At 38.2% G+C, this 26,077-nt stretch overlaps 1 protein-coding gene across 7 annotated transcripts in view; it reads right to left on the bottom strand.

Annotated features, from left to right (window-relative positions):
• The window catches only part of EFR3A (EFR3 homolog A), an 87,602-nt gene that overhangs the window by 26,550 nt on the left and 34,975 nt on the right, over window positions 1-26,077 (bottom strand). For 6 of the 7 annotated variants that reach the window (XM_040585998.1, XM_040585999.1, XM_040586000.1 and 3 more), the window contains 7 exons: window positions 23,375-23,496; window positions 19,660-19,809; window positions 13,470-13,607; window positions 8,324-8,402; window positions 7,282-7,417; window positions 5,539-5,703; window positions 544-658 (listed from right to left, as the gene is read on the bottom strand). In XM_040585998.1, the coding sequence (XP_040441932.1) occupies window positions 544-658; window positions 5,539-5,703; window positions 7,282-7,417; window positions 8,324-8,402; window positions 13,470-13,607; window positions 19,660-19,809; window positions 23,375-23,496 (905 nt within the window). The remainder of the gene's footprint in view (window positions 1-543; window positions 659-5,538; window positions 5,704-7,281; window positions 7,418-8,323; window positions 8,403-13,469; window positions 13,608-19,659; window positions 19,810-23,374; window positions 23,497-26,077) is intronic. The other variant, XM_040585996.1, reaches the window with a different exon arrangement.

Here is a 26,077-nt window from a genome sequence, read left to right as displayed (position 1 = left end):
GGCTGCTTTTTCATTATGGGTTTATTACAGAAATCTGCCCACCTATATCGTTTTCCTATTTCTAAACAGACAGAAAATCTAAACCAAAACAAATTCACTGGAATTTCTGTGGTTGAATTCTTAATCTGAAGTCATCTTGTACAGAATTAAGAAAACGCAAAAAGCATTAGTAAATTATCCACCTACTTGAAGAAATGTAGTCACAGTTCAATTTCGCTCACTCACAAAATACACATATAAGTAGTTATGGAATTAACCACCATTAAGTGGATAATTTTAGAAATGTTTGTACAGATGTGGAGAGAAGAAATGTTGTAGCGCAAAAAAATAAACTGCATTCCAATTGCTATTTTCTACTGGTAATGTGTTTGGCAACTGCTTTCATTTGTTGACACTGTGCAAATCTCTATTCTGCACAGTATTTAATACAGACCTTAATGAGTGAGAATTTGAATTTCACTTTTCCTAATGCTTTTCACTTCTTATCAGCATTCTAAAATCTAAATTTTTAATTAGAAATTAAAAAACGTAGGATATACAAACCCAAGGTGACTGGTATCCAGCGATTGCGTAGTTGTCCCCAAAACAGGTACTTTCCCCATAATGAACATCATAATCTCTGATCTCTGGTAATCTGGGAGATTGCTTCCAAAAAATCCTAAATAAAAGTTGAAGGAAATTACAGAAGGAAAGAGATATAGGGCCCTTCCCTTTCTAAGAAAAGCCTTATGAATACAAGGAATGTATTAACAAGGTCAAAATAGATGAAGTATAAACCCATGATTTGTTTTAGGGTGTAATACTCACATTTCAAGCATTGGAACAGGCTGTCCAGGGAAGTGGTTGAGTCACCATCACTGGGGGTATTTAAAAGACATGTAGCTGTGGCACTTAGGGACATGGTTTAGTGGTAGCCTTGGCAGTGCTAGACTCTATGACATTGAAGGTCTTTTCCAACCAAAACAACTCTATGATTGTATGTTCATTTCTGCTGAATGGCTTGACAGTGTCTTTTCATGACACTCACTTTCTTCTTTGAATCCTGAAACTTTCTAATTTTATCTTCCTTTAAATATATAATTTAAAATTAAGTATGTGACATCTGTTAACTTGTAACTAGTGAGGCATTGGAAGTTTTTCTAATAGAAAAACAGTGTTGTTACTTTTGTCTGTTCTGAAGTCATCATTAAATATTACAGGTCTGCAAACAGGAATCTCAGACATATTTACTTAAGAGACTACCGTGCTGAGCAGCTCTAGTGCCAGCACAGTTGCAGCAGAACACTCCAGCACAGTGCACAGGGCCTTCCAAAACTGGGGGAACCTTAGGGGAGTGGAGAGACTCACCAGAAGCCTACAGTTGGTGCCACAGCAGCTGAGGAGATCTGGGCAGGGCCAGGAGCAACAGCAGGCAAGCGCCTTTATCTATAAAAGAAGCCCCTGGGGAGCACTAGTGACCAGGAGCAGCATGGCAGCTGGCATGCAAGGAGGGTGCTGTAGCTCTGCCAGCTCAACCAGGGAGCAATGGTATCCACCCGGCAGAAAGCCACAGCCTCTAAGCTCTGCACCCACCATGACGGATGCAGCCACCCAGACAGAGCTGCGGTGGGAACGCGCAGCCACCCATGTGCCAGGCTGCGCTCCTGTGGGAGATGTGCCCGGGGAGGGGAACTGCTCCGATTAGTGACAGAGCTCCAGGGGAGGCGAGTAGGCTGAGGAGTGTTGGAAGCGTGCAAGAGAGAAAGAGAGAGAGAGAGAGAGAGAGAGAGGCTACTGGAACGGCACCCTACCTTCCCTGGGACAGGCCGGTCAGCCCACAGGATGCATTATGGAGGATTCCCTGTCCTCTCTCCAACCGGCAGAACACGGTGACTTAAGGAACTGGGGGCCATGGTGACAAGTTCCTGCCTGGTGCAGCAGGAAGTACTAATGTGCACAGCATGAAGAATAAATAAGAGGAGCTAGAAGCTTTGGCCTAGTCCCAGAGGTACATCATCGTTGGCATAAACAAAATTTGGTGGGATGTCCTATGCCTGGTGTGCTGCGATGGACCGTTATAGGCTCTTCAGGAGGTATAGGCAGGGCAAGTGAGGAGGGGGGCTGCCACTGTATACAAGAGAGAAGCTGGATTCTATAGTGCTCACAGATGATGATGACACGGTTGGGAGCCTCTGGGTAAGGGTGAAGGCGAAAGCAAATAAAGTAGATGTTGCTGCGGAAGACTGCTATCGATCACCAAGCCAGGATGACAGGAACAATAAATTGTTCTACAAGGAATTGGGGGATATCTGTAGATCAACTGCCCTTGTCTTTATGGGTGATTTTAACTTCTCAGACAATACTGTACAGCGGACACAAAACAGGTCCAGAAAATTTCTGAAGCATGTTGAAGGTAAGTTGGTGCAGATACTAAGGAAGCTGGCTGGGAAAGGTACCCTCTTTAGATCTGTTGTTTGTAAACAGAGGTGATTGGTGGCTGTCTCCGTCATAGTCACCACGAAGTAGCTGAGTTTCAAATCATTGGCAATAGCAGAAAAACTGCCGACAAAACTTCAACCCTGAACATGGGGTCAGCAGCCTTTGGGCTGCTGAAGGAGCTAGTTAGTAAGGTCCCCTGGGTATCTGCTTTTGAAGGTATTAGGGTCCATGAATACTGGTCACTTTTTAAGAGCCATCTCTTAAGAGTGCAGAAGCAAAGCAAGCCATTCCAAAGTGTTGGAAGTCAAGCAAGCAGGGCAGAAAACCAGATTGGCTGAGGCAGGGATCTTCTTCTATAATTAGGTGGAAAGGGAAAGTGTATGGATATTGGAAGCAAGGACAGGAGACTCAGACAGCAGAGAAGCTGCTCGACACAGTAGGGAGAAAATTTGTGTGGCCAAAGCTCAATTAAGTTTAAGCTGGCCAGCACTGTTAAGGACAACAAAATCAGCTTTTTAAAATATGTTAACAGCAAAAGGAGGATCAGAGATAACATTGGTCTGTTGCTTGATGAGGTTGGTCACCTCACAAGTAAGGTCATAGGCAAACCAGAGAAGTTTAATGTCTTTTCCACCTCTGTCTAACACTGATGATGATGGGACCCCTGGAGTCCTGTGCTGGAAGACCATGACTGGGGGGGGATGATAAACCCCCAGCTGACCCTGAACTTGTTTAAGACTTGCTGCTCCAGCTGGATGAACCTAAGTCTCAGGGGCCCGATGGGATTTAGCTCAGGTTCCAATGTCATTGCAGGACCTCTCTCCATTATTTTTCAAAGGTCTTGGGAGTCCAGGGACCTCTCTGGACTGAAAGCCGGCAAATGTTGTCCCAGTTTTCAAGAAGGGTAAGAAGGAAGACCCTGGTCATTACAGGCCTGTCGGTCTCACTTCAGTGCCTGATTACGGAGAAGGCTGTTTCGGGAGTTCATGAAAAAAACGTCAGACAACATAGTCATTGGTCATAGCCAGTGAAGGTTCACAAGTAGGAGGTCCTACTTAGCCAACTCAATTTCCTTTTTCGACAAGATCACCCATCTAGTTGACCAAGAGAAGCCAGTAGGTGTGGTGGTTTTGGATTTTAGCAAAGCTTTTGATACTATCTCTCACAGTATCCTTCTGGACAAAGTGTCCAGCACACAGCTAAACAAGTCCATAATACACTGAGTGAGCAACTGGCAGAGGAGTCAGTCTCAAAAACTTTTGGTAAATTGGTTACATCAGGCTGGCGCCGGTCACCAGTGGTGTTTCCCAGGGCTCAGTTTTAGGGCCAGTGCTCTTCAATGTTTTTATAAATGACCTGGACACAGGAACCTAACATACATTAAGTACATTTGTTGACAATACTTGAACTAGGAGGAGCTGTGGACTCCCTTGAGGGTAGAGAGGCCTTACAGAGAGATCTGCATTGACTACAGAGCTGGGCAACCGTATGAAATTTAGTAAGAGCAAGTGCTGGATTCTCATCTAGGATGCGGTAATCCTGGTTCTGCATACAAACTGGGGGACAAGGGGCTTGAAATCAGCCCTGTGGGAAGAGATCTGGGGGTTTGAGTTGATGGCAAGTTGAATACGAGTCAACAGCGCGCCCCGGCAGCCAAAAGGGTAAACTGTATCCTGGGGTGCATGAAGCACAGCACAGTGAGCTGGTCAAGGGAGGTGACTGTCCCACTCTACACTGCACTGGTGCAGCCCCCCCCCCTCAAGTACGGTGTGCAGTTTTAGATGCCTCAATATAAGAGGGACAAACTATTAGAGCATGTCTACAGGAGGGCAAACAAGATGGTTAAAGGCCTCAAGTACAAGACTTCTGAGGAGCACCTGAGGTCACTTGGTTTGTCCAGCCTGGAGAACAGAAGGCTGAGGGGTGACCTCGTGGCAGTCTACAACTTCCTCAAAGGGGGCAATGGAGGAGGAGGTGCTGATCTCCTCTTTTTGGTGACCAGCAACAGGACATGAGGAAATAGAATGAAGCTGCATCATGGGAAGTTCAGATTGGACATTAGGAAAAGGTTCTTCGTTGAGAGGTTGGTCAGTCTCTGGAACAGTCTCCCCAGGGAAGTGGTCAAGCACCAAGCCTTTCAAGAGTTTAAAGAGTGTCTGAGTGATGCTTTTAGTCATATGGTTTAGTTTTAGGTAGTGCTGTGAGGAGTAGGGAGCTGGGACTTGATCATTATGAGTCCCTTCCAACTTGCGATATTCCATTCTATTGCTATGCAATAGTACAAAAATGTAACTTTGATAGAAGCTTTACTTTCAAAGGTTGGGTTCTGGGGTTTGAGTAATTTTTTTTTTTTTTTTTTGGGGGGGGGGCAGTTGTTTAACATCTTAACTTGGGAGTTTTATTGTCATGCTGAGAAATAATCTACTACGTATTTGCTACTTCTTTAGAAAACTTTAAGCCATAAGCAATGGTACAGATACATTAGTGAACAACATTTAAGTTACATTCCCCCTTGTTCTGTAAGTAGAGGAATACACTTCATAAATGCACTGTATTTATCACTACCATAAAGAGAAAATTTGAAAAAAGGGGATAGGATATTTCAATGAAATAATTTACAGAAGTTGTTGCTCATTTTCAGCATCATACTTAGAAGTACTGAAGTTGTGGTAGCACAACTGGCCATCAGGTGTCATTGTTGCTACTGTGTTTAACATTGGTTTCTACAAATTTTGAAGTAGTACCTACTGAAACATACTACTGCATATGATTGCAATATGATTTTCATAAAAGGACTAACAGTAGTTCTGTACTAGAAGGTACAGAATGATGTCTGTATTTCAAGTGCCATATAATAATTTAACCAACAAATTTATTGTAAGTTCACCAGCATTTTCAATTTTAATTAAGCTATTTGACTGTCTTCTCAGTTAACAATTAAAAGAAGTCTTTCAGAAGTCAAGTAAAGTGAGTCTGAGATTTATTTAGAGGCAAGCACAAGCAGAGATACCACATTTGCCATAATTCCTTTTTGCTTCAAGCTGTTTTAATACTATCTGATTAAGGAAGAAGGAGAAGGGGAGGAATTTTAAATGAGCCTATATTACTATCATTACTCACCAATTGTTTGAATAATAGCATTCTGAACAATCCTCTCATCACTCTCCTTGGAGCTTGTGCTGAAAGTGGCACTGCCTGCTGAACTACGCCTGTCACCCAGCTCAAAGTCGACACTGATGCGCAAGTGCTTCAACAAGGTGTTAAAAACCTCCAGAACTGTTGGGCCTGGAAACAACACATAACAAGGACTGCACATCTCAAAGGGAAAGATGCCATAAGAAAAGGAAAACTAACCTTTTCAATCCCTTTTCAGAATAAATCAGATTAAGCTGAAAAGAACAAGTGAAATTCAATGTTCAAGGGATAAACTTTTGAAGTGTGCCTATACCTTGATATTTTAGAAATTAATTTGGAATCAGGAAATGCAATCAGTTAAGCGTAATCCAATACTATCGAGTTGTACTGGGTCTGGCTGGGATGGAGTTAACTTTCTTCCCAGCAGCCTGGGTGGTGCTGTGCTTTGGATCTGTGACTAAAACAGTGTTGACAACACACCAGTGTTTTGGCTGTTGCTGAACAGTGCTAGCAAGTGTCAAGGCTTTTTCTTTTTCCCACTCTGTCCCTACAGATTAGGCTGGGGTGTGCAAGAAACTGGGAGGAGACACCGACTGGGCCAGCTGACCCAAACTGACCAAAGGACTATTCCATAAGATATAACGTAACGCTCAGCAATAAAAACTCAAGGAAAGGAGGAAGAAGCGGAGGACATTTGCCCTCCCAAATAACCTTTATGCATGCTGAGGCCCTGCTTTCCAGGAAGCAGCTAAACATCTGCCTGTCAACAGGAAGTTCTGAATAAATTCCTTTGCTTTCCTTGTGCATGCAGGTTTTGCTCCACACATTAAATTGTCTTTATCTTGATCCATGAGACTTCTCACCTTCCTTCTACCTTCTCCCTGTCCTGTGGAAGAGGGGAATGAGCAAAAGCTGTTGGCCAGAGTCAACCTGCCATGCAAGTTTTGCACAGAAAATATGAGTGGTCGCTGAAATTAAGCATCAACAATGGGTTAAACTGCAGGTATTTGCACCTGAATTTCAGTTATTTCAAAACCTGCTACTAAAATCTAGTTATATATATATTTATAACAATGAATGAGCTCTTTTAATAACATAGTAAAAGACTTCACAAGTCTGTGTATGCAAGTGGATTTTGTATAAAGAGAAAGGACAGGTTCAGATTCAAACTAATGAAGCAACGCAATTAGTTTCAGCAGCAGACCAAAAGAAAACAACGGCAGAGCACATCTTCATAACTACTTGTACTTCAAGGAACCATGCTACCCTACATGACATAATTCACCTTATTTCAGCTGCTTCACTGTTACTAAACTAAAATTTCTCAAAGATCATTCTATTATATCTTAACTTCCATATTACCACTCATCTCACAGTAGCTGTACCACAAAGCAAGAGTGCTCTTGTTTGTAGAGTCACACAAGGTTCTAAGGCTTTGTGACTTCCTACCAAACAGGAACTCCTGCCTTCTACAAGGCTGTAAAAAGCACATCTACTATTTTTTTCAATGTAAAGAACTATAAAACAGTCAAATGGCCAAGTAAGTAAATTTGAATAATTGTAAACCAAGTAAGATTTCAAGTGTTTTATCAGCACAGAGGAGAAAAAACTAATAAATAAAATCTTCTCAAAATATATGCTTTCATTCAGTCTGAAAACAAGGCAAAACTGAGCACCACTCTTCAGATCTATTCTTTGACTTGATGCCTTTTATTTAAGATGACTTACCTATTGATCCTTTAGCTGCTATTGCAACTGCTTCCAAAAGAACCTGAATAATGCCAGCACGAACTCGTGGCGAGTCCCTTTTGCGAACATCAAGGTGCCCAAGAATTTCTTGTATTACATGATGGGAATATTGTGCCTATTAAAAAAAGAACAAAAAGAAACAGGAAGAAAAGCTTAATCTGTGACTTTAACAAGAATAAATTCTTACACCATGAAGTGTCAGTCATTACCATGTTCCTATTCTGCAACATTCTTACTTATAATTTAATGTAAATTTCAATCAATTCATTATTAGATAAAGATTTCTAAAAAACCACCATGACAGATGAAGCCAACCGGGTCCATCCAGCCCCATATACAAAAGCTCACAGTATTAAAATATCCAGGAACATATACAAGAACAGAGGAAGCATGAAGTGGTACTTCATTCAGCTAACTGCAGTTCAAGGAGTTTAGTTGGTCTTACAAAAAAGCGCCATTGATATAAATGCTGAGAAAACTCACCTTTCTTCCACAAACCTGGAATTTTAAGACTTTATCTTTTGGGTGTCTGTTCTTGACGCAATCCAAGAACCAGACTTTGACCATGTTTACAACAGAGGTTGCTCACTAGTAAAAACCAATTAGCACAACACAGTTCCACGTGAAGTTGGTTTCTTGGGTTGTAAAAGCAGTACAGCTGTATTGGCATCGAGAAATTACGAACTTAATAGATCTCTCTCTAAGTAGCACAATGTCAGATCAGTAGGGCTATCCTGCTCCTTGTTCTGGAGCTTGCTGGAGGAACTCTGCCACTACCTTCCACTGAGAATACCTTAGTATCTTTTTTCCCCTCATACAAATGTATAGTAATGAAAAGTAAATCAGATAACACAAACCACGATTAGGTTATTATTTGAAAAGCTTAAAGGATAAGGCTAAGGAGTTTGGATTCTTTGACTTCATCTGTCTATTACTGCCATGGCAGGTAAGCACTTAGACCCCTCTCAAGTGCTTGAAACATTTTATGTGAGGAAAAAAAAAAAACTGGAGAAAATCCTACCTGTATAGAATACATGATTATTTTGAAGCAGGAAACAGCAAATTCATTGGGATCCCATAGTCTGTGATGGTCTAAATGCCTGTAACCAAAAATTAAGGGAACTCAAATAATGACATTCCACAGATCCAATAAACGGCATCTTATACTCAAAATTCACCTCAAAGGGATTATTTCCTTACAGAAAGCTTCCAAACAATGACTTACTAACTAGGTAAGAAAATCAGAACTTTAGCAAAGCCTTTGTTTCCAAGGTTTAGGATGTGATCTCAAAACATTTGGCTGGAACAGAAAGTCCTGACCTTCTAGTTCCAGAATTTAAGGAACCTAGTCAAATCAAAGATACACAGTTAAGAATATACCGTTTCCATACAAAGTGCATACATAAAAATGGCTGTGACATTATATACTTATTTAGATGAAAAAGATATACTGAAGAGGATGGTTGAAATACCTTGCCAAACTTCCACTCTAAATAAGATAAATGACTTGTTTTGAATCAGGAGCTCCAAAATAATTATGGCTGAATGTTACATTCAGAATAGAGACTCTAAGGAGTATCTTCATTTTGACAGTAGTTTAATGAATAATATATATGGAAAACAAAAAAGAGCTACTCTTTGTGTATATAACCCTTTATCACTCTGAAGCATTTCAACACTCTCTGTAAGAAATATCAAAACAGAATCAGAAGAATGCATGCATCAATTTCTCCTTAAATGGGATAGGAACCATGGATGAAAAACTGTCAGTTTCAAGCAAAGACAATAAATTTGGCTTAAGCACTATGCTGAATGCCATGAACAGGGCACACAAAATTTTCCACAAAGGAGATCCGAGTACCTGGAAAAGCATGACAAAAATAAATGCATTTTTAAATCTCTAAGATTGAAAAACGTCATTTTGAATGCCTTTTAATTGGTATGACTTAGGTTAAAAAGAACAAAAACCAAAACCCACACAGAAACCCACCATCAAACAACAAAAAAATCACCCCAAACCCCACAAAAAAAATCTTACAGAAACTGAATTTAGATAGTATCCAAATACGTACCTCAGCTACAGAATCGCTACTGGCCTGCCCTTTCTCAAAGAACGTAGTAAACATATAAAGATGCTTTAAATAACAAACTTGAAAACACACAAGTGAAAAGTCAGTACTCTGAACACAGGAGGACTGACTGGATGCTTTAACCTACTTTGCCTAGAACCTGGAGGTCTCAATTAACTCACTGGCCAGCTGCTACCAGCCTAGTGACCTAGCTGAGTACACAGGTCTCCTTCAAGATTGATTAAACCAGCTGGCATAAAGCTACCCTCTCCTGTGCCCTGAATTATGATGCAGCCTATTGCAGAGCTTAAAATTTTGACACTTACATACTCCAATAGAAATCCCTACAGGAAAGAATTTCAGGAAATTTAAAGGTGTTTTTCTGCCAAGATAACAGCAAATTTACACTACTAAATATCAAACTGGACTACCTGTTGAGGATAGCTGCCTTTCTTGTCCACATTCCAAACACACAGGTATATTTAATCCTGCCTTCAGGTAGAAAGACAGACAAAATTACCTCTATAAATCTTTCAAGGCTTATCAGTTCATGATTTATTTATTCATGTCTTCTTTCTCCCTAATATCATTCCAGCACAGTCCATCATTTCTTGTACATGATAGCTTATTTTAGCTAACTTATTTTCTTTTTGTCTCATCAAATACAAAAAAAATCATGCTCTCCACTATCTTCTCCCGATTAGAACTGATCCTTTAATCTGTCAGAGTAGCATGTGTTCTCTGTTACCCTTGACAGTTCCTCTTTATCTGCCCCAAAGATCCATTTAGGCAGATTATGGTCAACAATCACATATCAGGATTTTTTCAAAAAACCTTTCCTCTAAAAACAAGACATAGTTTTCTTTTTCCAGAAAGGCTAGGTATTAGCTGCTTCTGGTAGCTGAACTGATGGGAAGACAGCAGGGGGAAGATGACAGCCTAGGTTAATGTTTTGTGTAATAGCTCCATGGGCAGCATACTTTGCACACCGGTACTTTCCTCCTAAGAAAAGGAGTATTAGATTACTGTAGGTGATATATTTTACTTGTCATAATGCAGGCAGTGTATTCAATGTAGTTTTGTTTTTGTAAAAGACTGTAAATGGTATTTTCACCATGGCACATTTAGTTTCTTTAAAATAAAGTCACAACTTGCCTGTTGTTTTTTCCAATTATATTTCTTTTAATAAAGAATATCTAAGTAAGATTGCAAAACATTCTATTGCTGGATTAATAAATGCCAAACTCTGCCTTTCATTAAGATCTGCTGTATATACATAGCAAATGTGCACAATTAGGTTTCTCAAATTAAAAGGAACAGCAGAACCAATGGTGCAAATTACTACTTTATGGAGCGAGAGCCACTAACGGTCCCTGGATTCGCTCACATTGTCACACATGCAAGCAATCCTTTACAGTACAAAATGATAAATTGATACTGATGATTGGAAAGCAGAAACAAAACATATATGGGAATATAAAATCTTCTCATGTATCATGTTTGCTGATACATGTCTTTTGATAATCAAAAGTATACAATATACCAGTCTTTTGATAATCAAATCAATACACCAGTCTTTTGATAATCAAAACACTTGCACAGATGACGTAATAACTCACAAGAATGGAAATATAGCAAGATGAATAAGGCGTAACTTGTTATACCTGGGAAGTTGTTTATATACACTAGACTCCTGTATCCCTCTGGACTTGCCTGATCTATTCACCACTGAAAACTCATGCTAAGAAATCTGAATAGCTTGTGACTGCTGACATGAAATAAAAAAATTTATATTAATATATGCTATGAATTTTTTTTTACTTTCATTAAGCACTTTTCCAGATTGATCTGTCAGTTTTCATTAAAAATGAGAATTTGAGAGTTTCTACCTGCTACATGTCGACACTTAAAACCATGGAGACTTTCTGCCAAAGACTAGGAGAATTAAGGTCAATCCAAACCCACATCAGAAGACCAACTTTAGATTTCAACTACCATCATTATAGTTAAATCCCTCAATCAGTGAACGTACTTGGCCTCATGATCCAAGAAGCACTATTCTCTCAATTTTGCAAAGGAGTGATACAGTGTTGACCGATACACCAATGCCATATGAACTAAGCCTTCAAGTGGGGAACTGAACCTGCATCTTCAGTGTTAGCACTGTAATAAGCGGCCTTATCTTTACTTCCAGAGCTTGCTTAAAAGTTGTGAAATTGTTGAATAATGTTAGGAGATCCTCTTTTCTAATCAAGTATACATAAACTAAGTCAGGTTTTTCAATCAGATAAAGTGCAATAGATTCACTGTCTCAAACTTTCTGTCAGTTCTGCCCATTCACAAAGTGAGGCTGATTAGAGCGAGCACTCACTTTTTGCTCAGGAAAATCAGTTTGGAAATTGCATTTTCCGCATCTCTTGTTCTTCAGAAATATTAAACATTTCCAGTAGTTCTTTATAAAAAGATAAATTTATCTGGCAATTCTTCCTCAAAAAGGAACACAAAAAAGGTGACCACAAAGACTCTCTATTCATAGAAGAGATGGTATATTCTGAGCAACTGGTCATTATCTAATGACTTCAGCTCACAAATGCAGCATGTGGCACCACTGGGATGCCCAAAGGCTCAAGTGGTTCCTTATGATCATAGCAACCAAGAAAAGAAACTAGGCTGGAAATAACACTTCGAATACATAAAGCTTTGGCTCTACCACAGGCAGGTGTGACACCACCTCAAATCCCAAACCAAGCACTAATTCTAATCTAGAGAATCTGGAATTATTTGCGGAAAATTTCCCTGATACTGAAATCATTCAAAACACTGAAGTAACTGCATATGCTGATGAAGTTTTGAGATAAGCCTATAAAAGGAACTGAAAAGCAGTAAGGAAGCACTGCAATAGTTCCAGATAGTCCATACAGACTGTTTAGTACCTAAACATTCACTCTAGTGGCAGGTATTTTGGAGGAATATTTTTTTTTTTAAGTAAAACACTCAACTTTGCAACAGTTAAACTCCTATCAGATCTGTATAATAGGTATACTTGGAAAGTAACATAATAGCACAACTCTTTGTATTTAATGGTTTTGGGTGAAAAAACAAGGGGCTACAGTATTTTCTGCCCTCAGTATCTACCCCACCTTATTTTTGCATTTTTGTTCTTACTTCACAGTGGTAACTTGAAAATGGCTTTTGGTAACTTGAGTGTCTTTCAGTGTATGAATAGAATACTTAAGTCTTTGTGGGAAGCATGAGGCCATCTAAACCAAGATTCCCATAGCCGGTGGGTATCTTGAAAATCTACAATAAGGAGCAAGCAGCTCTCCTCATCAACAGCAAAAGCCCGGGTTTAAAAGTAGTATTACCAAGTCTAAAGCTTCCTGCAAAGATTTCTCCTGAAAACATGCCTAATTTCTAGACAATAGCAGAGGTGAAAGAAGCATATTTAAGTTATCTCAATGCTTGTAGCTTTTTTCACATCACATTTTTTTAAGGAAGCAAGTGGGGCAATGCAGAGAACTGAAAAATGCTGCTCATGGTTGTTTATACACCAGCTATAATTTGTACTGCATACATTTGTACATAATGTGCACACTGTGTGCACACCTGCCATTCACTAATAAATGAGCTGTAAAAAGATATTCCTCACAGAATACCAAAACGGGTCTTGGAAGAAAACTGCAAGAAAATAGAATTCTTAACTTTATGTATTAATCTGGGCAGAGTATTCATTTGTGCTACTTGCATTTTATTTAGCTTGTCTCTACTGACTGCAACAGTCATCTATGGGACATTAATATCTTGAATAAACAGTTTCACGCTCAAAAGAAAGGCTAGCTGAGGCAACAACCCATGCAAATCATTATATTACACTTCTAAACCCCAATAAAACGGAACACATTTCTCAATAACTATCTTCAAGTTAACAGAAAGGCAACAAAGAGGTGAGATTAAAAGAGATGCAATTTTTTGAAGAAACATGAATGGAATCCTTTGGGTTGTAAAGAGCAAGGAATTTAATGCAAGATAGCTGGAGAATGAAATAAAAAAATATATAATTCCCTTAAGATAAGACCTTTCCATGAATTTTCAACTTACGCGAAAACTGGTCTGACAGCATTATTCATATTTCCATACGTTGCTCGTCCTAGTAGCTCCCTGAAACAATTCTCAGCTAGCAGAGCAGGGTTTTCCTCTTTCTCTCCTCCTGTAGGAGAGGATGGAGGGCCGGTTCTGCTGAAATAAGACAAAAATACATTTATTTTACTACTGATTAATATTCATCTTCCTTACTGTACTCAGCCTTGGTTCTTCAATGTTTATCAGTCATGCTCTTGATCTTCTAGGCCAGGGGTCCTCAAACTTTTTAACCAGGGGGCCGGCGTGCGGATGCAGTGGCAGGCAGTCATCTGCGGCTGCTTGGCTTCCCCCCCAACCCCCAGCAGGGGGGTCTGTAAATACCGCGGGCAAGACTGAGGGCCCTGGGGGGCCATATCCAGCCCGCGGGCTGCAGTTTGAGGACCCCTGATCTAGGCAACATTGGTATCTCAAATATGCATCAACCCAGAATTCTGAAAAAAATATTTTATTCTTTTATAGCAGTACTACAGATCACCATTTGCTCACTCAGTACTGACCACTGTATTAGTGAACATTTACATGACAAAACCAATGGCTGTTAATATTGATTTAACTTAATACCCACTGCATTTTGACAAATTAGTACCCATTGCTAACAATGAATGAAAGCTATGAAACCATGCAAAAAGTTAGGCAGAATCTTAGTCATTTTGTTCAGACTAATGATCTCATTCACCTGCCCATTACTGAATCCACCCTGTGTGGGTGAGTATTAAATAAAACTCCAATAGTTATGCAGAAACAGATGGCTTGTGACTTCAAAAGAAGTCTGACTGAACTAATTAGAACATTATCACCCACATAGTTACCTCTAACCAGATAGTGTAGAAGTTGCTCACCTTCTAACTGATTGTCTCCCAACATTACTATGGAGAGCATTGTATGGGGTGCACAGGTGCTGGTTGTGAGGCTGTGGGGTGGCTTCTGCAGGACGTGTGTGTGTGCGCGTACGCATGTGCTCAGTTTGGCTTTCAGCCAGGGCTAATCAACCACAAGGACTGCAAAGTTAAGCACAGTACCTATTATAATGTCTGCATCAGTACACACAAACCTCACATTTTTAACCTTATTATAATATAATCCTTTGTCAAGTTGGTTTTTTGTCCTATAGTATTCTATGATACTGCTGGGCAACTGGACTCCCATATTTATCACATAGTATGTTACAAATAACTTGGGGGGGGGACGGGACACCCTAATAAAAATATATTTACAAATCTGGAAGGAGTTTAAGACATAGATATTAATTTCCCCATACCATATTTACAAAGGTGGTCCCTGTTGAAGGACTCTTCTTTCCCTAAAGGCATTACTCAGAAACACCAACTGATTTCTTCAGTCAGAAAATAGTAACAGTGAAAACATACACTGTTAAACTTTGTATCAGATAAAGACACCATTAAGAGTGTTAACTGCCTAAGTTTTGCTTAATTGCCTAAGCTACTACTTCTTCAGTTGCTAAAATATCCCAATGAATGACTTAAACTAAAATGAATATTATTTTATAGTAAGAAGGAATTAAAATCAGCATTTAAATATCAGCTTCATTTCATATGGAAATGTTAACTTATGAGTTAATATATCTTTCAGTGCAAAGCAAGGCTTTAATGTTTCATCCTCATCACAGCAGCAATGGCCGATCTTTTGTAAAATTCAAATACTGGCATTTTCATTTTTTTCTTTTCTCTCTTTTCTCTCTCTGACTAGGAATTAGACTATTTAAAATCAACATGGTACAAAAAGGAAGCAAGAGTACTGAATTAAAGACTGAATTCAGATACAAGAGAACTACAGAAACTCCACACTATTTTGGACAACCTAAAAGCTGCTCAAGCCCAAATTCTACCACCAAGTTTTGAATGGAATAGCCTGTCCTCACCTCGGCATAACTCAAATCAGCACCTGCACTGTGAACAGTGAAAGGCAGAGCCTTTCCCGAAGAGTTTCCAGTTCTCATTTTTGATGCAGGTCTTGGTAATGTTTTTTGGTTCATATTTTGGGTTGTGGGTTTTTGTTTGGTTTTCTTCCTTTGCCCGAAGTTACCTCCTTAGAGCAAATTAAAGGCATTTGAAATTTATTTCTGAAGTGCTTCACACATCATACCATTAAGCTGTTACTAGTATTTCATGTAAATTGAGCACTTGACAGGTGGAAGACTGAGAAAGAAAGAAAACAGTTTCTTCTAAGGTATCAAGAAGTACTGTTCCTACAGGTGTCAAGTATTTTTTTTTGCACAAAAAACATTATAGAAACTTAAGTGAGAATTCATTCACCTACATTAACGTTATGCATGTATGCATTAGGAGATTTTAAGACTGCAGAAATCAGTACACTAAAACCGTAAACATACTTTCAGTTCTACAGAACAAGCTTGTGCGTTAAATATGTTTTTAAAAGTGTTCACCAAGAGCATCAACTTTAATTAATGTTCACTCTTCAGCACCATAAAACCATAGCTTTAGAGCATTATAAAAAGTCAAATACTGAAATGCCAGAGTTAAATGGACACATTAGCATCATAGTTGTAGTATCTTCTGACAGCAAGAGATCTCCTAGTGTTTCAAGACTACTACAGTCTTAAAAGTTCCAATATAAAAATCCTGTTGCCTCTGGTAACACCAGTGTCTCAGAAGTTACCATAACATTGCTAACTTATCAGATTTTAATAATAAAAAAGCCCCAGGCACCCTGTTAGATAAGTAAAGAGAAATAGTTTTATAAATGCACACTGATTAGAATTCTAAAAGGCATGACAATTTGTATATAATCCACCATGAGTACCACTAAACTGCAGCTTTACTCAGCTGCTGTGCCTCTCAATCTCCCCATTTTTTTCCCTGTACTGCCTAGATTGATGTAGACAGATGGGCATCCTTCTGAGTGCAGAGAAGGTATAAAAGACAGTGCAGTTCTGTCATTCTCATTGCCTTTTTGACAGATTCCCTAGAACACAGCAGCATTAAAGGTGGGTGTTGGAGGGCAGGGGAAAGCAAGCAGAACACACAAGAGTTCATCTATCTGGAAGAATTCTAGTTAAATGTAGTAAAAATAAGTTATGTTTTAAGTGTTTGTATATGCAATCCTACAAGAAGGTGACTTCTCAGCATTGCTAGGAATCTCATTTTAGAATAGGTTAAAGAAAGAAATTGCAATCCAGTCTTACTAGTCTAAAATATTAGTCTTAGATCACATCAGAATGTTCAAAATTATTTCTCATAGGATAGGAATGTAGGAATATGTCTGTAGGAATCACATTTTTATTTTGAACTTTAATAGTACCTACCTCCAAGTATTCCTCACTATGTATTTCTCAGCATTATCAGATGAAAAACAATGATCACAAAACTATTCTTTTAATGTTTTAGTTTTAAAGGAAAGCTTTGTACAGCCCCTCAAGTTTCTAAATTCAAATCAGCAAACTCAAATCAACACTGCAGTTGGATTTGCATCCTCTGCATCCAGACTTTCTGTACTACCTCAAGCCCAGAGGAGTGAAGCATGAAATGTATTTTGCAATGAAATGGGCAAGAAGCATTCCCTTTAGCTGTTCTACCAGCTTTCTGGTGGGTAATCTCTATCAGAAAAAGTGGCAACAAGGAATTGGAAGGAGGGACATTTTGAGGTACAGTAGTTTCCACAGCAAACATCTAATCACAGGCTTAAACTGGCTCAGAGCAATTTTAAAACCACAAAACCAGGACTGGCCAAAAAATATGATAGGGCAGACGAAGACTTAACCGCTACTTTTGAGCAGAGCAGCCACAGGAAAGTTTGACTGTGACTCACTCACTCTGAGAAAGAAATATATTCTGATCTACCTCTAAAACAGACTTTATATGAACACTATAGATCCATTAGAAGGATTTGAAGTCAAGTCCACAAACGCTTGATGTCCTTCTGCCTTAAATAAGGCTCTCACATTTAGCTTTGCAGTTATCACGAAGAGTATGTTACAAACTAAGTGAATTTCCAATTTCATACATCCCCTTCCCATTTTAGAGATGCATGTAAATTGACATACATGATCAACTCTTCTGAATTTTCTTCCAGAAACTTGAAGGAGATAGGCAGAGTCTTTCAGGCAATGCCTTATACTATACTGAAGTACACATGACAATTACTTTGTCATACAGAATCATAGTGAAGTACAGCTTAAGAAAAAACCCAATTTTTAGAATATGTTACACTTGCAGATTTGTCTGATAGTCACGTAACTAGAATGTGCATTCAGATATATGGATAAATAATGACATCCACAATTACAATTATCTTTAAAAAATGTTGTTTAAATATTAATTTCTTTACTCCAAAAAATTGTCTTATCTGACATGTACTCAGAAGAATCTTGAATTAAGCTATTAAGGTTCTACAAGTAAAAATCACACTGATCTTTAAGGTAAACTTTACCTATGTGTACTTCAGCTTTAACTAAAAATGGTTATTTTCTATGGACTTTAGTTGAGGGTATTTTCTGGAACTTCTGCTCTTTCTCAAAAAATGCTTTGCTTTGATTCCATCTGCCAGAACAATATGCTTCTTACTCCTACTCTTCAATATGCCTCTGTTTGTGCTCTGCAAATATGAAGTCACATATAAAACAAGATGAGAAATTTTCTATAACATCATTTAAGGCCAGCAGATCAACAATTTATAAATACTGTTTTCAGCTTTTCTCTCATATGCGCTTCACACAAAGCCCCTACTTGCCTCTTGGAAAGTCATTAGCCTTTTTTTCTGGTGAATGTGCATTACAGAAAAAGTTTCAAGAAGCCAGTTCAGATATTTAATTAACAGTTTCTTTGTGACAGATTTGTTTTTCTACCACCACTACTGCATTGCTCAACAAACGGTAAAAATTATTCTTTCAGTACATATAAACTGATCTTCTTTAAGTGGTTGATCCAAATCCTATTTCAGTCAGTTTTTCCATCAGTAGTTTAATTTTGCCACATAAAGGACAGCATATGCTTGAGGGCACTGTAAAAAGTAGCAAAGGAAAGAGCTCACCTACATCTAGAAGCTCTACAAGAGCAAGTAAAGGCTAACTAGGCTCTCGTTCAAACAGCAGTTTCAGAAACCTTTGTTTCTTATTGAGATCACTCTTCAGATGTAACATGTGAGAGAATATTTCTGCCCATACTGCGTGGGCCCTCAGTTATATGCAGTGAATAGATAAAGCACGGACAGATAGACAATGAGTGATTTTAGTAATTTAGTCTGAAATTTTGCCTTAGAGAAGAGACAGGTACTAGCAGTCAGAAATAAGTGAAGACAAATAAGGGTGAGGAATGGAAAAGAGCCACCCCCAAAATCCAACAAAGCAAAAGAGAATCCTGTCAGATTTAGCAACAGCATCATGTGAAAGCATGAGAAGCGTGTTGTTATGGGAAGGCTGCTGAGCCTACTTACCAAGCAAGTTTTAAAGCAGCTAGAGTTGGGCGTGAAACAAACATATAACCTTGTTTGCACAGCTGAAGTTGGTGTTAAGGAAATTTCCCAGTTCTAGCAATAAACACTTTTTATACCTACATAGTGCTTAGCCACAAATAAAGACACGGACCAGAAAAAGCGACTTTTCAACTGCAAGGTGACTGGCATATCCTCAACATCAGTTATCACAGAGATCTTTTCTGAAGGCATACCTGGCAGGTAATATGCCCAAGAGTCATTGAAAGCAAAAAAAGAGAAGGGTGTCTACATATAAATAGATTTTAAGTTCTCAGTTTAAGTACTGTTGCAGACAGGACAGACACTTGTTACTAATTGCTAAATGGGAATTAAACCCTCAATTTTTAACAAACAACTAGCAAAATCATTTGAGTCACCTAAAAGCCTGTGCACTTACTAATGTCTGCATCTGATGTTACAAAACACAGATTTTACAATTTTTAAGAAGTCTAAACATGATTATGCAATTTTTGGAGCAATTTTTAGGCCAATAAAATCTAGAACAAGTGAAATGAAGGTGGTTGAAAAGACTCCAAGGCAAGAAACATTAAAGAGCAGATAAGCAGAGCTGTTTCAAGGAGACTTAGCTAATAAATGTCCGCAGTTGTTTCCACTAAAGGGAAGAAAAAGGTATGTATCATAAAAAACAAGCATAAAGATTGCTTAAAAAAAACATTCCGGTGACCAGGAATATCAATACCTGTCAATATCTTCTATTTTCTGCATATTAAACAGCAATGATGGTACTATCTTGTCCATGTGTTGAGGTTCCCATATAGTTGCTCGAAGTTCATCATTAACTGTTTTTCGAACCACTCCCTGAATGCCCCTGATTCCAGCAATTCGTATCCTAAGGAAGGGAAAAAAAGGAATTACTGAAAAGGAGAAACACAGCACCTCCCAGTATGGTCCTCTACCTTTTGGGCAGTAGTAATTATGTAGTATGGAATCCCATTACATTCTCACAAATAGTGATTTGGAAATCTGGCCAATTCATTAAGTTTGCCCATATTGTTTTTAAATGCCTTTAAAACTCATAATGAAGCTGACAAAACAACTGAACAGATGATCTGTAAGAATAGTGTTGACACTGATCAATGAATACTCAAAACTGTGTATGCCACTTCCAACAGAAGTCACATGGGTAAAACCCCACCAACTCCACATGATTTACTACCCATTAGTTGAAAGTGTGTGCAATCTCAACCTACTCCAGTGCTGAAGAAAAATATTGTGAAGTTACCATAGTAGAGCTGAAGCAATATCATAACAAATCTTTAAAGATTTGTGCAAGATTCACAAGATTTAAAGCAAAGGATAATTCTATCAACCAAAGTGTGACACACAAAAGGAACCATCACTCTTAAGCTAAAACTGTTTGAATGAAATTGAGAACTGATCAACAATAATAAACCCATAAAAATAAAAAATTAATGTACGTTCTAAAAAAGACTTAGTCTAGCTGTTAGCTATTGTCATTATTTTGTTAAACAAATAGTTTGCAGGAGGACCTGTGCAATGAAATAAATGGCAAAATATTATTTTTTGAAGTGGTAATACCAAATTAGTTGTTATAATAAATGGCAGGAATAGAATTTTACTTACTGAAAACAAGTAGAAGAAAGGGTGGTAGAGCCATCAAGAGAAATAAACACAAGCCTCTCTAAACTATTTCTATTAAAATCTATCCCTCATTTTTTAAATCTTAATTTCATTATGGACAACACATAACTATATTTTGTTCAGTCAAGTTCACTAAATTAAAATGTCTGCTAGATGAACTAGCCAAACTCTATAATTAATATTTTTGGTTAGAATTCAATTTGTAAAAGCTTAGATCTGTAGCCTCCTGTTTTTCAGCTATTTCTGAACCAAGCCGTGTGCCTTCCAATATGGATACAATACCATTCTAGAACTTTCAGGACAGTTTTAACAGGATTAAATACAAAACAGGGAAGAAGAGTGATGCACAAACAGCTAGAAAAGCACTTGGTATTACTGTACTAAAACTGCAGTGCAGTATTCCAATATTAAGTTTTCAATATAAGGATCTAAGAATGACTTTTAAGAAACAGGGCTTCCAAACTTCCATCACTGAAACATTTTTTTTCTTTTTAATTATTAGTTCTTAAGGTAATCAAGTTTTGCTGATATTGGGCTTCAGATACATTAAATACTAGCACTTAATTCCCCTGCTGAAAGGGAAATCTTACTTAACAGGTGATATTCAGTTTCAGACTCGGAAGCCTAAATGACCTGACTATGTGTGCAGAAGATGTTCAAGCTCCCATTCAAGCCAGTCAGTTCAGTGGAACCTCAAGCTATGCAGGTGAACAGTGACTCCAGATGGTCTTTAGCATCAGCTGAATCACACCCTAGCCCCATCAACTGCATTGACTACTTGTGATATCTGCATTTAGAATTGTAACCTGTAGTCATAGCTTCTCTGTTTTGTTGAATTACCTGTGCCTACAGCAAATCTGTTATGACAACTCCAAGAATGATTGCTGTTCACAAACATCTCTTTCAAAAGCGATGCATTTAAGCTATCTAGGATGATGTGGAAGAAGTTGCATTTCTATGCATTTGGTTAACCTGATTAAAAAATTGATTCACATGGGGAAAAAAGGCTACACTTTTGTTTAATGGAGCGCCACTAGCACTAATTTTACATTCTTACTATTGTATAGGAGGTTGAAAAATGATGATTAAAGAACTGAGGATGGAGTAGCATCAAATTCCAGCACATACAGGAGAGGTTTCATTCCGCTAAAGAATTAAAGGTATTAAAGCAGAGATTACATTTAAATCAAGGTCATATACAGTCTTATGTCACTAGGATGAAATTCCTCCTTGTCTAAGGGTACATCAACATTGCAGACTGAAGCACAGGTAATGGTGCAGGCTGACAATTTGAAGAGCAAAAGATTAACACAATTCTCTTGCTCCTACAGCAATCAGTTTCGAGGTATTTTACTTTGAGGCATCCTTGTGAGTGGTAGATCATACTTGATAGATGAAATCAGGGATGTACTGATTTCTTAATTCATTCCATGTTCTAGTTCATTATTAATATAACCACCCATTAGCAAGGGGCAATGAAGGCAAAAGTACTACTAAAAATCCTGACCTGAGCTTCGTATCCTAACCTCTTACGAAATGTTTTATGGTAAGTAGTTTAACATGTCTGTTTTAATTTCACTAAGCCCAGAAAGGCAAAATCTTAAAAAGCTCATTAAAACATGAATAAAATTTGCAGCCATCAGCTTCAGGTAAATAGACTGTACCTGGCAGAAGCCTAAGTTATGAGTTAATTCCATGACACAATGGCTTCACTAGTGACAGCTGCTTAAGAAGTTTCCATGCCATTTGCCTTTTGGTCCCCAAGTACAATCCAGTTCTTCCCCAAACAATTTTACAGGGTCATCCTGTAAAACCATTCACTGGAATAAATGTTCCTAAGGAAAATGGGTGGGGGCAAGGGAAAAGGATGGGAGAAGCAGGCAAACTTAATCCTTACCCTTTCAGAGACAAAGTTTACAGCAGAACCGTATGCAGCAGCAACAGGGCACACAAGTAAGATGGCAGCAAATTACAGAAAATAAGGAGGAATGACTTTTTGGGGTTTTTTTCTCCTAACCAATGTACAGAGTATTCATCTTTTTTGAAAATACAGTTCACAGATTTTTGAAACTGCAAACTTTAAGAAAAATCCTTATGCATTGCAGCTAACGTAACAACAGTACACCCAAAGGGTTGTGTAAGTGTTCAGCACGTGGATTTTTTCACAGTTGACTAAACAATTCAATGCATAGAAATAGAGAAGATGAGTACAACAGAGATGCAAATAATCTAAGCTGAAAAGCTTTCAGTTTTCTAAAATGCTCAGGAGTGGAACACGCATTACCGCTGCAGGTACAGAATCCCGCTAGGGGGAGCCGAAGTTAAACAAACCTGTGGTACTTACATAATCATGTGAAAATCTGTAATACTAATTCCTGAAGGCATTTCAGTTTCATACACAGTATCATACTGCAGACATCTAAGAAAATTCAATTCTAATGAGTAATTCCCAAACAGCAGACTCAAAATATGCTTTTGCTATTCATATAAGTAGCCCCATTAATTTCTCAAATGAGTTATGCAACTTGCACACATTTACAGTAGTAAGTAGTGCCTTTCTGGAGAAAATCCATGCAATCTGGCAGACGTTATTCAGGTAAAATTCCACTTAAGTATTCTAGGAGTTCTAGACATCTAGGATTTGTAATATTCAGTGCTGTTTAAAATGTCAAGACTTTCATTTTCTTCCTATGGAATAACCTATTCCACTAAATGTCATAATACAAGCTGTATTACAGACTGTATTAATGTGTTAAGACCGTTTTCTGTAATGCATACAGAATGACACTTACTCAGTTTGTATTTCTGGATCATGGTCACATGAATGACACATGGCACTGAATCGAGACACAAAGAAGTCATAGCGTCTGTGGTATGAAGGTGTGTCTTCTTCAATGTTGGCAAATTTGACAAACTGGAAAATGAAATACATTAAAAAAAGCTTTTGATACCAATTTCCCCCAAAAGAATAATGAATACTAAGCTTCATTTAGAAAGTAACATACAATATTGCATAGGAGAAAATCCAGATTTGACAATACTTAAGTATTTAACTTCAGAGAAGAAAAAGTTAAATTGGAGACTTTTCTTTTTAAAGCCTTTCCACTAGAACTTCATTTAGACCATTATGAAAGGGTACAACTGCATGAAATACAACATACTATGCAATATAGTGAGTGTCATTAATTCATAGAATATTAAGAGTCATTTAGGTCAGAAAAGACCCTACGGATCATTGGGTCCAACTGTTAACCTACCGCTACCAAGTCCACCACTAAACTATGGCCCTACCTGTCACACCTTTTAAATACCTCCAGGGATGGTGACTCAGGTACTTCCCTGGACAGCCTGTTCCAATGCTCAACAAACCTTTCGGTGAAGAAATTTCTCCTAATATCTATTCTAAACCTCCCCTGGCACAACTTGAGACCATTTCCTATTCTCCTATTGCTTCTTACTTGGGAGGAGACTGACCCCCAGCTTGCTACAGCCTCCTTTCAGGTAGTTGTAGAGAGCAGCCCAAGCAATCAAAGGGTACACTCTCACTAGCAGGTTAACTAGCAACATCCTGACTTACCAAAATTCAAAGCGAATAAACTTGGAGGCATTCTGTCAATTCTGCCTATCTTTACAAAAGGGAAAAAAGAAGGAGTCATAGAATTATACCCAGTCAACTTAAATTCCATTTACAGAGACACACTGAAAAAAAAAAAGTTCCAATTTGCAAACATCTACAACACAACAAAGGGGTAAATACAGTCAACATGTATTTGTCAAGAACAGATCACATCAACACAGCCTAAATTATTCCTGTGACAAGGAAATAGATTTTGTGAATCCAGACCAAGCAGAATCTGTCATATTTTTTCAGTGATGCTGTTGACAAAAACCCACAAAAAATTCTCAAACGGGAGCTAGAAAAACACTGTCAAAAGAACATTTCTCATAAGATAGATGCAAAAGTGTTTGGAAAAAATACTGAAACACTTGTAAATCATCAAACTACAATAACACACCAAATGAACTTCTGAAGGGGCCTGTCTGGAATACAGTAGGTGTGTGAGTTTCACTACAGACTTAGATAAGAGAGTGAGCTCATCAAATTTGCAAAGAACACTAAGCTGACCAGAGCTTTAGGCACATTTGATGCCCAATTCTTGAGAACCTGAAAAATCACAACTGCAATTTAGGAATGGCAAGCGCAACGTACCATTTTAAGACATCTGTACAAATACAATCCAGACACAGCTGAATGCAGAAAAGCAATCTGGGGTTATAAGGAATTGCACATTCAACAAAAGTCAATGCCGATATAACGGCATGAAAAAGAAAATATATCGTGATACATCTGTATTACCCATGACACCTATATGGAAATTTTGGCCATCTAGTTGGCATTAATAAGTTCCTAGATGAAGTACTGCATCCAGCTGAAGCATCACAGCTGAAGATGGTGATTAACTGGTACAGTCCTTCAGTTATTCAAGGGATGAACAAAGCTTTATATAAACACCTGTTAATAAGAACTAAAAGACATTAAATTATCTGGTCTAGAGCTGCCTAAAAAATATTTATCTTACAATATACAGAAGACAGCTATAAAAGGAGTAAAGAAATAAATAGTTTTCTTTGTTCAGTAGTAATAGGAAAAGCAATAATGGCCTTACACAGAAGCAAAGGTCCCCTAAGTTAGACATTTTAAAAACCCTCTTCTAAAGCAAGATGACTGCCTAAAGACCTTTTGGACTCTACAACACTGACAATTTTAAGAACAGGCTATAGAGGGAAGAAAAAAGGGAAATGAAAGGTGTCAGGAAAGGTTGGGTATAGTGCTGGTTTTGCCCTGAAGCAGAGAAGTGCCCCATTAATATCCCTCTGCTTTTTCACACCCCAGTATTCTTCATACCAATTGCTAAGCACAGGCTGAGGCACTTCTTGTATACTTTGCGATGCAGAACCTGCTTTTATCAGCACATTACCCATAGACATTTAGACAAGCCCAAAGCACTTCAGCATAACCTACACCATATTGATTTGTGGAGGTTTTGAGGTAGTTTTCAAACTGAAAGTAAAAACTTTATTTCAGGAAAAAACACACTACTTTTTACTACTTTTTCTAGTCCTTTTTCTGTTCTATCTAGAACACATCCCTGTCAACTGCACCAGCAGTTCACACATGGAAAGCTACAGGCGCAGCTGAGAACGATACAGTTTGTAAAGTCATATTCTCAGCCAATACTGAAAACGGAGCAAAATTGTATAGTACTAGTCCATTTTAAGTGTCCTTCAGCAGAGAATATTCTATATAGTCTGGTGATAAGAAAGTGACATACTGTAAAAAAAATTCTGTTTAGTCTATTACCACAGTTTGAAAGACAATCCACAAACAGCAACCATACTTCTTTTCCATACAGTGAGTTACAAGAACGTTCATTTCCCTCCCATGAGATCCTGGAAAATGCTTTAAATGTCTTATATCTCGCTGGTTTGTTTCA

Source organism: Falco naumanni, chromosome 3, assembly GCF_017639655.2.
Source record: "Falco naumanni isolate bFalNau1 chromosome 3, bFalNau1.pat, whole genome shotgun sequence".
NCBI lineage: Eukaryota > Metazoa > Chordata > Aves > Falconiformes > Falconidae > Falco > Falco naumanni.
The sequence above is the reverse complement of the archived record's forward strand: the minus strand, read 5'-3'. Positions and strand labels throughout refer to the sequence as shown.